Consider the following 11,702-nt stretch of genomic DNA (forward strand, 5'->3'; position numbering starts at 1 on the left):
TAATATGATTTTCTGATAAGCCGTGAGTTTTATTTTTTTTTCTTTATAATGGACTTACCAGGCTTCTATATTCAGAAAGCAATATAATTTTACAAATTCTTGTGTGAAACGATCTCACAATAAGATGTTCTCATACATGGATTTATACATGAATTGAATAGCCCAACTAATACAATCATTAGCATATGAAATCCTTGTTTTGAGGTTTTTTTCAACGAGAGACAATCTCTCACAAGATTGGTTCATATAATTTTAGAGTCTATATCTAAACCTATATGAGCCTAGTCTGACCTTTACTTGATCCTTAAACACCTCTATTCAGGAGCGATTTTGGATGTGTGGGGTTTCCAACTTATAGGGCCCCGAAGCAAAAGGCTTCACATATAAAAAAACCATATTATTGATCATAGGTTCAAATTCTATTGATTATATTTTTTCACCCCTTCTTTTTGTATCTGTCTCCAAATATTTTCTCTCATATTATTTAATTTTCACTCATTTATTAAACATTAATAATTACCAATTTAATTTTGATTTTTTTTGGCAATGCACTATTTCAGGGTTTTATTTATTGAAAAGGATTTTATCGCCTAATGTTGAATGCAAAATACTCTTTTTTTTTACCAAAATTTCCCAAAACCTTTTTTTTTTATTTTTTATTTTACTTTGCCTTTCTTCCTTGTAATATGGTTATTTATTATTATGCTAAGTCATGGTAAATACATTGTCTATCTACTACTACTACTGCTACATAATAGTTTTATGAAGAATAAGCTGGGAGAAGGGGAATAATAGGGGAAGATGACAATAAGAATTGAATCCTTTGAAGCTTCGGTTGGGAGATGACGTTTAAGTCTCTTGAATTTAGGACGTATACTGTGGTTTTTTTCTGGTACTTTACAATATTTACTTTGCCAAAAAAAGAATTAAACCCAAATTTCACCTGAAAAAAACGATACAATCTCTAACTGAGACAAGACATAATTCTCACATATATCTAAAACTATAATGTTAGTAGCAATAATGATGATCCACATCTTATAGATCACTACCCTCTAGAGGATAAAGAGCTCATACAAAATACAAATACACTACATTTATCTACTTTCTACACTTCCCTCATCAATCAATAATTTATCTTGCTCTTCATCACTAGAAGGCCCATAAGCTTTATCACATACAAAATAATAAAAACAATTAACCAAACACAAACCAGTTAGAACCCAATAATAATAATCAAAATGAGCCCTGTTAATGTTGCTTGAAACCCAACTTTCTTTCCCACCATTACTACTAAGTTCATCAATAGTGTTAAATATAAAACTTGCAATCAAACTTGCCAAAGACATACCAACACCATGAAGATTTGTTGCAACACTCAACATACTCCTAGGAAATTCTGAGCAAAAAAACTCACTTTGTGCTATTGTATAGAAAGCTTCGGCCATGCCAGAAAACCAATGATGAGGTAACAACCATAAGGCGGACATGTCAGTCACCCCACTCGTATCATCGGAAAATCCTTCCTTGATTGCAGTTTCACGTCGAACACCTTCAACTAAAGAAGTTATAACCATTGATAGAAATGAGAGTATGATACCGATTCCCATTCGAGCTCTTGGATTCAATTTCACTGGTTTTCTCATAAGTTTTGAGGCTAAAGGAATGATTATAAGATCATAGATTGCAATCCATAATATGATTGAGATGATTGTGAATGTTGAGAAAGAACCAGCTGGGATTTGGAAGTTTGAAGTGATATGGCGGTTCATTGTTTTAATGAGAAGAACTTTGAAAGGCGTTTGAGCTGTAACTGTGGACATTATAATGCCTGTTGACCATATTGGAAGAACTTTTATGAGAGATTTTAGTTCTTCTACTTGTTCAATGGTACATAGCCTCCATGGGTCCCGGATTTCTCCATCTAATGTTAGTTCTTCCTCTGTGTTTTGGATCATGCAAGCCTTATTTAAGAACCTAATAAGAGCAACAATGATCAAGTGAATCATTCAAGTCTTAACTGATGGAGTGTATAACACGTTCTATGGTTATAAGTCTATAATTACAAGCTTAACTTTTTGATTGAGTTAACTCGTTAACTTGGTGTCAGAGCTAAAGGTCACCTGTTCAGATCTCATACCCTCATTGTTTAATGTGGAATATTTTGAGTCACATATTGCATTTACTCTACATTAGCCCAAAGGGCTCTTATATGACGAAACGTGATAGAGTATATAATATATCATGAGACTACATCCATTAGTTTAAACATTTTGTCTATACCATCAAAGATAACATCATTCGCATGCAAAAAAATCACAAAAAAGTACCTTAATTTATGAGTTGGCTTTATTAACCTTGATCCCTTTCTCCTAAAGTACAAGAATTGATCATCTTGCGATTCATAAACATTAAAATGTCTCTTCTTCCATGAAGCCATGAACACTTGAGTAAATCCAACAGGGGAGCCAGCCTCAGCCTTCAACTTAATATACAAAGGAGAAGCCAAAAGGAAAGAAATAGCAGACAAAAACATACATATAACAGGAACACCAAAACCAAGTTTCCAACCAAAATTTTCTTGAACATAAACAACAAATGTAGTTGCAATCATTACTGAAACAGATGTAGCAAAATAATACCAGTTGAAAAATCTTTCTAAAATACCACTATGATTAACATTTTTTTTCTTGATTAATTGATCGGTACCAAATGCTAAGGAAGATGATCTTATACCACCAGCACCAACTGACATGATGATGAATGAGGATACAAGTATTGTAAGTTGGAATATGGTTGGGGATGTACAAATTGTACCGGAATCATCACATGGACGTGCTGAAGGAATGATTGTTGTAAACCATAGTAGAGTTATGCCCTGTATTGCAAAGCCGAAGTTGTTAGGCCGTGATAATTCGTCACATAATCACCCCGTGTGTTTATTCATGTTGACATATCTAATGGCAAATCTAGTAAGATTGAGGTCAATTGACATCACTTAAATTCAAAATAAAATTAAATATTACATGTATATATATTCTAGATGAGTTGTTTAGTGTATTGTCTTTCAGTTATGTGACTAGGGATCAAAACTCATTAAGCGTGTTTTACATAAATTGACATATTTTAAGATCCGCCACTGGACACACTCATGGGTAATGAACATTAACTTACATATATACTTGATGAGATTTATTCATTTTCAAAAACATATGGTATTAGGATGATTACCCTCCAACATGGGTAAAGCAACATGATGGGGGGCTGGGATGCCCGACCCCCTTGCCGAAAATGAGATATGTAATCTAAGGTTAAGGGATCAAACTCTAATGTTAACTACTCCCTCCGTTTTCATATGTTAATATCAAATAGAATTTATGAATTTTAATATCAAATTTTGACTATAATTTCTCATCGATCTATATGAAAGAACATATTCATATGGGATCTTGATAGATTCGTGTCAATATATATTTTCTAAATATCAATATTTTAGAATGTTTAAAAACTCACAATAAAAATTATTTGACTTCTAAGTTTACATTAGGATCTGCGCAAAAAGTGAATGAGAAAAACAAATGAAAACAAAGGGAGTATTATTTTTTTATAGACTAATAATTTTATACTCCTAAGTTTTGACACTTTATCAATGGTACTCCTAAGTTTTTTTAATTACCAATGATACCCTCGTACTATTGAGAGTTTTACAACTGTAACCTTTTGAATTTTTTCCGTACAAAATTGTCCAAAACTGTTAACTTTTTTTTTTTTTATTTTCCAATTCAAAACATAAAAGAAAGTTCACGGTTTTAAACAATTTTGGACAAAAAAAATTTAAAAAGGTTACGGTTGTAAAACACACAGTAATCGAGGGTATCATTAATAATAAAAAAAACTTAAGAGTACCATTGATAAAGTGCCAAAACTTAAGAATACCTTTGATAATTTCTCTTCATAATTTCACATCTATCCTTTTTGGTGTGTATTTATATATTTACTATAATAATTTTAATAATTTTTTTTGAGACTTATTAGATATATATATAGAGTTCCAAATACTTGATTGTTTTTCTAGACTTGGACATTGATGATGACTTATGGGATGACACATGGATTTGGCGTTGGAGTTATTGTTATCAGGTAGTCTTTTGCGAGACGTATTTTAAATTCAGCCCATTAAAAGATTAATGCCCATTTGTGTATTCTTAATACCTGCTTACATTATTCTTAATACTTACTTGCCGTATTCAAATGTCTACTTTTAGTATTTTAAATGTCTACTTATATTATTGTTAATGCCTAGTTATAATATTTTAGAAAATATATAATTAATCGGACAAATTAAAGATGTTCTCTCTCACAAAAATTTGTTTATTGTTAATAGGTTTATAGCTACTTGCACCAAGATAGTGATAGTACTATCAGAAATTATCATAATTGTTTGTGGTACATAAATTGAAAAAAATAGAACCTTGAAATGGTGTGTAAGTGTGGATAGAAAAAAAATACTTTCTTAGTTTCATTATACTTGCTATATTTAAGTTTTTACGCAATTTAATGTATTATTTTGATCATTTATATATTGAATTATACACATTTAAAAATTTTAAAAATTAATATTACGAAAGTATGCGATTAAACAATTCAAGCAAGATCCTACTTGATTATACTTTTTCTTACACATTGACCAGAGTATATAAAATAAACTTGAATGATGAATAGTTGTCAAAATCCTTATGTAGCGAGTATTTTAGAACGGAGGAAGTATACGACAAACATGCACCATCGTACTCAATACCAAAAATTCCTAATCAATAACCGTGATTTGTAAATCACCACAAGAAGATAAAAACAATAATATAAAAAAAACAAAATAAAAAAAAATAAGTTAAAACAACAAATCTCTCACCCTATTACATCCTACCACATAAGAATGATTTATTAACTTCACAAATAACCGTTATTTACTAAAATTTTCTACGGAGCAAGTGCGTTCCTCGCAACGCAACTCACCACCTAAGGATCTCTTACTCCGGCCTCCTTAACTCGGTCTAGACACTACTCTTTCTCCCTCGTCTCCTTCTGTGGATGGTCACAAAATTTTCACTTATCCATTATCTTTTCCTTTTGTGAATTTATTGCATCTTTTTCAACCACATCGCTCTTCTCCTTCGATATACTCCCTTCGAACCAATTTAGTTATCCCGTTTTCTTATTTGACAAAGTCTTTTTAGTTGTCTCATTTCTATTTTTGTCAATCTTTTTTTACCTAAATATCCTTAATTCACACAAGTAATTACGAATATACTCTCATATACCTTACTTACCCAACTACCTTTCACTATTTACCCTTCACTACTTACCCTTTACTACTTACCCTTTTTAATGGACCCCACACCATTCTTAATAACCGTGCCTAAGCAAATGGGACATCTAAATTGTTTCGGAGGGAGTATTATTTAATCCTTTTGCATTTAACATAAATTTAAGCTTATACACAATAAGATCCGTATAAGAGGAGAGTTGTCCGTATACAAGTCTGATGAGATTCTGTTTTAAAACTAATTGGTAATAGAAGGAATATCCTTTCAAGCTTATATGTAATTTTTTAATCACATGTGGGTTATTTTTTCAACACTACGCTCATATGTGAACCTAGTTTTTTAATTGGGCTGGAAAACCATTTATTCTGAATCCACACATTGTTTTATATGGAAGACCAAAATTTTTTGTTTTCAGTTGATCAAAAACCATCGGCTCTGATATTATGATAAATTTAAGCATGTATACAACAAAACCCGCATAAGAGAAGAGTTGACCGAATACAAACCCAATAATATTACATCCTAAAACTATTTAATAATAAAAATAGTTCATCAAACTTATATATTAGTTAACTTCACTCTAATTTTTTAACCTATTAGATTACATGGGAGTATTAACAAACCTACCCACACCTTTATGTGACAGTTTTTTTTTTCAAACAGTAAATTTGAAGGGGAGCTTTCTATTAAAATAGATGACGACTCTCTATAAGTATTACTACCTCAGTCTTATTTAATTTCGAGTATTTTTTTATTTTGGTCTGTCCCACTTAATTTGCATTATTTTTATTTTTAGACTATGATTCACCATTTTTTTTAATTTCATCCACATGTTAACTCTCTTTTAATTTCAACCATACAATTCATTTTCAATCATCATTTATTACCACTATCTACCTTTTTCTTAAAAAATAATTTTCTATTTACTTCAAATTATACAGAACAGAGGAATATATTACACTCCCACTACATATTATTATTAATAGAACGTAACACTCCCGTTCCTTAAAATTTGCTAAAACTAAACGATGTCAGCATGATTTAAGTTAATATATACTTCGTCTATAAGTTAATAATTCTTCTATTTTAGTGATTTTGTTTTATTTTATTTAGGCACAATTGTCAAAATAATTATTAAAGCCTTAATATCTTTAATTGTGTTTAACTAAACATCATAATAAGTTAATCTTAATAATTTTTACGTTGAGACAAATCAGAAAAAATTGCATTTGACTATGTCAAAAAATAAATTGAGACTGAACTGCAAATAGTGTCAAAAAATCAAATAGGACAAAATTACTGAAACGGAGGGAATACTATTTAGTAAAAAATAAATTGAGGGTATACTTCAACCATTACATTAAGTTTTTGGTTGAATTGGTTTCTTGATATAATATCAGAATTCAGCGTTATAAAAGGTCACGGGTTCGAATCTCAACTACCCCTCATTTGTTTCATGCATGAGGAGGGCACATGCTGTGAGAGGGGGTGTATTATCCACACTTTTAGTTCAAATATCTATAATGAGAGGGGGTACGTCGGAGTATAAAACATACTCAAATTCTGAATCATCAGCTTAGTCTTTTAGTCGAGTCGGTTTCTTGAGAATCATAATCCAAAAAAGGCAAACCAAAGAGAAGGATAAAAGAAAAAGTACCAGAAAGCTAATAATGGAACCAAGGGCAATCATCCAAAAGCGACCAACATAAGAATCAGCAAGAAAAGCAGCCAAAACGGGGGCCAAACTGGTAGCAGCAGACCAGTAATAGATGAAATTAGACCCAGTTGCCAATTTCATTCCATAGCTTCCCATCAAATATGTTATCATATTAGGCAAAAGTCCATAGCTTGCCACTTTCTCAAATGATTCATTTGCTGAAACAAATGGGAAAATTTATAGTCATCAACATTGTAAGCAGTGTCTTCGCTCATAGGAACCTACAATTAGGGTGTGGAGAGGGAATAAAGGTGGCAATCCATATTCATGAAGAAGGATGCGACTAAATAGTCCCTTGACTCGAAAAGATCCTCAGATTAAAAGGTCTCTACAACGAAAAGGACTAGTCCCTTACCCATACTATAAATGGGAAAGAGTAATTTGCTAATTACAGCTTTAAAGTTTAGCACATTTGCGAATTACAACTTCGATGTTTATTTTTTGCGAATTACGGCTACCAAAGTATCAAAGTTTGCAAATTTAAATCAAAACATAGAATTTCAACTAATTTGGTGGTCGAAATTTAGATTAAATGGTCGGAATTCTGTGTTTTTGGCGTGAAAATGTAAACTTTGATATTTTGGTGGTTGTAATTCGGAAAAATAAACGTTAAGATTGTAATTCGAAAAATACTAAACTTTAAAGCTGTAATTTGCAAATTATTTAATGGAAAAATTTTAAGTATACTATATAATTTACAGAAAATTGTAATGAAAAAAATAAAATGTTGTAAATATGGACATGTTTACCTATGATGAAAGGAAGGGTCTTTACGCCACCCTTTGAGGTTGTTGCTAAGAGAGGTTCTTCAAGCATGTTGCTTTGTTGGATAAAATAAAGTGCTCACTTGACTTGAGAGTTGACTCCTTTGCTTACTATGGTTCAACTTTAACTTGATTCAACTTGTGCTACTATTTGTACCCTCTCTTTCTCTTTATATAATAAATATCAAGTTAAAATTAAAAAAAAAATGAAGAGTATAAGTCAATTGGAACCATTTATCTAAATAAAATGGTTAAAAAAAAAAATAATATAAACTTTATGTTAGAATATATATATATATTGTAGGGTCTTAATTATAAACTTTAGCTTTTGGTTGTTTCTTGACATGGTATCAGCCTCAGCGTTACAAGCGGTCACAAAATCAAATCTCAACCACCCCTTATTTATAGTGGAATATTTAGCGTCAAATATAAGGAGGGCATGTGTTGCATTCACACTTTTAACCCAAACGACTCTCGTATGAAAAGGCGTGTTAGAATATATAGTATATCCTTTGGCCTCAATTGTTAAACTTATGGTAAGTTGATTGTTTAAGACTACATATACCGGGGAAAATTAATTTCTTACATATTGTCGGACAAACTAAAAAACAATAATATATATATATATATATATATATATATATATATATATATATATATATATATATATATATATATATATATATATATATATATATATATATATATATATATATATATATATATATATATATATATATATATTTACTTGTTTTTTTTATAAACTATTCTATATACACAGTATAGAGTAAGTTATGTTTCTCTATTAACATAAAAACTATCTACAATGGATATTTCAAATTGATCTTCATATGCGAAAGTTTAATAGGATAGCGAAAACTCTTTAGAGGAGAATAAAAAGATTTTTTTTTTTAATTTTTTCTTTGAAAATCGTTTTAAAGGTTTGAAATTTATTTTGAAGGAATTTGTCTACAATTAAATATATGTAGAATAATTGAATGAAAGTATGCAAATTAAATTGAATAAAACACACCAAATTGTTTACAAAATTCAGTCGTCAAAAGTCTAGTCCCTAACTAAGGTTTTCTTAACTCATAGGATTCAAACTGGAGAATTTAAGAAAGCTTAATTTGGGTTAATGAATACTATGTTTGTATTACTCTAATCACAATTACAACCCTAATATTTATACAAGGTTTATGAGCTAATTTAGGAAATACTTAACTTGGAAAAAAAATAATTGCCTAAATACATTTGATTAATTTGAGTAACTAAATAATAATATTCTCCAAATCAGAATTATATTTCCACACTCCCCCTCAAGCTAGGTTATGGGGTTCCCAATACCTAACTTGGATAAAGTAGATTCGAAGACTTCGGCTGAAACTTCGTTGGTAAGAATGTCAGCTAGCTGATCTTCTGATTTCACATGAGGAATGCTGATGATTTCCTTCTCCAATTTCTCCTTTATGAAATGCCTGTCAACCTCCACATGTTTTGTTCGATCATGTTGGACTAGATTTTCTGAGATATCAATAGCTGCTTTATTGTCACGGAATAACTTGCATGCTCCTGTTGGTGGAAAGTCGAGTTCGTATAAGAGTTTTCTTAGCCATAGGATCTCTGTTATTCCCTTAGCTATCCCTCTGAACTTTGCTTCTGCACTTGATAATGCAACTACTTTCTGTTTCTTACTCCTCCATGTAACAAAGATACCTCTTACAAGAGTGAAGTAACCAGATGTAGATTTCCTATTGTCTTGATCGCCTACCCAGTCAGCATCAGTGTAAGCTACGAGGTCAAGGTGATGGTTTTTACCAAAGAAGACTTCTCTTTCACTTGTGCCTTTTAAGTATCTCAAGATTCTTACTACAGCTTCCATATGTGAAGTTTGTGGTAAGTGCATGAATCGACTTACGACCCCAACTGCATATGATATGTCGGGTCTAGTGTGAGATAGATAGATCAGTTTGCCCACCAGTTTCTGATACTTCTCCTTTTTAGCTGGTTCTTCTCCAGGTGTTGTTTTGAGTTTATGATTAGTAACGATTGGAGTATTTGCTGGTTTGCAGTCAAGCATTCCTACCTCTGCTAAAAGGTCTAAGACATATTTCTTCTGATTGATGAAGATTCCCTTTTTAGACCGAAAAACTTCTATACCAAGGAAGTATTTTAAGTTTCCCAAATCCTTCATCTCGAACTCCATGAATAATTTCCTTTTAAGCTAATTTATCTCCCTTTCATTATTCCCTGTTATCACTATATCATCTACATAAAAAATTAGACATGTGATCTGACCATCTCCCCTTTTTAGGAATGGAGTATGGTCGGAATGGCTCTGTTCATACCCAAATTTCTTCATAGTTGTGGTAAACCTACCAAACCAAGCTCTGGGAGATTGTTTCAAGCCATATAGCGCTCTTTTAAGTCTACATCCTTCTCCTGGAGCAAATTCATCTGAAAAACCGGGAGGAGCATGCATATACACCTCTTCTTCGATCTCGCCATGTAGGAATGCATTCTTTACATCGAATTGGTAGAGGGGCCAATCTTTATTAACAGCTATGGAGAATATGACCCTGATGGTGTCGATTTTGGCAACCGGAGAGAAGGTTTTGGAGTAATCAATCCCATAAGTCTGTGTATACCCCTTTGCCACAAGGCGAGCTTTATATCTCTCAATAGTTCTGTCTGCATGATGCTTTATTGTAAAAACCCATTTGCAGCCTACTGGTTTTTTTCCTTTAGGAAGCATACACTTGTCCCATGTGCTATTTTTCTTTAAAGCCGAGATCTCATCTTCCATTGCTTCTTTCCACCTTGGGTTTTAGAGGGCTTCTTCAGTATTCTTAGGCAGGGAGCTTGAGTATAGATTGGCTTGGAATGCCACAGCTGTCTGTGCCAAGTTACCCGTCTCTCGGTTAGTAGGATACCGAGATCTTCGTGATTTAAATTCTGGATCATACCTTCTTGGAGGAACACCTCTTTTGCTCCTTGGAGGCAGTTCATATCTGCAGGGTGAATTAACAATACCAGATATATCATTGTTTGAGGTTCAGGTTCAATTAATATCACTGAGGTTCACAGACAACTTCTTGATCATTAGATGCTTCAGACAAGGTAGGAGGGGCCTGAGGAGAAAGTAATACTATGTTTTCTGTAGCAATGTCTGTGGGATTACCTACTTGCTCTTTGGGGTTCAGATCATCAGTTACAGAGTATGTAAGCCAGCTCAAGTCATCACATGTAGTCTCTCCCTGAGGACGAAGCTAAGAGTAAAAATACGAATGCTCAAAGAAGTCACAATCCATTATAGTGTACATCTTGTTTTGAGTCGGATCAAAGCAGCGGTATCCCTTTTGATTAGTACCATAGCCCACAAAGATACACTTAACAGCCCGGGGTTCAAGTTTGGGTAAATGGACATACACAACACACCCAAAAATCCGAGGGGGTAAGGAGTGGAAAGATGGAATAGTAGTGTAGGTACGAAGGACTTCGAGAGGGGTTCTGAACTTAAGAATTTTGGAGGGTAGTCGGTTGGTGAGATAGATGGCAGAGGCAATAGCTTCGGGCCAGAAATAAGTTGGGACATCGGCTTCAAACATAAGGGCTCGACCTATTTCAAGGAGGGTACGATTTTTCCTTTCAGCTATGCCATTTTGTTGAGGTGTGTGGGGACAAGAAGTTTGGTGAATGAGACCATGGGTGATAAAGAAATTTTCCATATGTTGGTTCATGTATTCCCTCCCATTGTCGGATCGAAGTATTTTAGGCTTAGCTTTAAATTGTGTGACAATCATATTATAGAACTTGACAAAGACATCAAAAACCTCAGATTTGTGTTTTAAGAAATATATCCAACACATTCTAGTACAATCATCAATAAATGAAACA

At 32.5% G+C, this 11,702-nt stretch overlaps 1 protein-coding gene across 1 annotated transcript; it reads right to left on the reverse strand.

The window, feature by feature from the left end:
• Nucleotides 1–826: 826 nt before the first annotated feature.
• LOC130802863 (protein NRT1/ PTR FAMILY 1.2-like) lies at nucleotides 827–7,960 on the reverse strand. The gene is made up of 4 exons (XM_057666965.1): nucleotides 7,791–7,960; nucleotides 6,982–7,199; nucleotides 2,331–2,878; nucleotides 827–1,977 (listed from the first exon to the last, which is right to left on the reverse strand). The coding sequence occupies exons 1-4, from the start codon at nucleotides 7,855–7,857 to the stop codon at nucleotides 1,098–1,100; spliced, it is 1,713 nt and encodes a 570-aa protein (XP_057522948.1). The 5' UTR covers nucleotides 7,858–7,960; the 3' UTR covers nucleotides 827–1,097.
• Nucleotides 7,961–11,702: the final 3,742 nt, after the last annotated feature.

The sequence above is a fragment of the Amaranthus tricolor genome, chromosome 16 (genome assembly GCF_026212465.1).
Source record: "Amaranthus tricolor cultivar Red isolate AtriRed21 chromosome 16, ASM2621246v1, whole genome shotgun sequence".
NCBI lineage: Eukaryota > Viridiplantae > Streptophyta > Magnoliopsida > Caryophyllales > Amaranthaceae > Amaranthus > Amaranthus tricolor.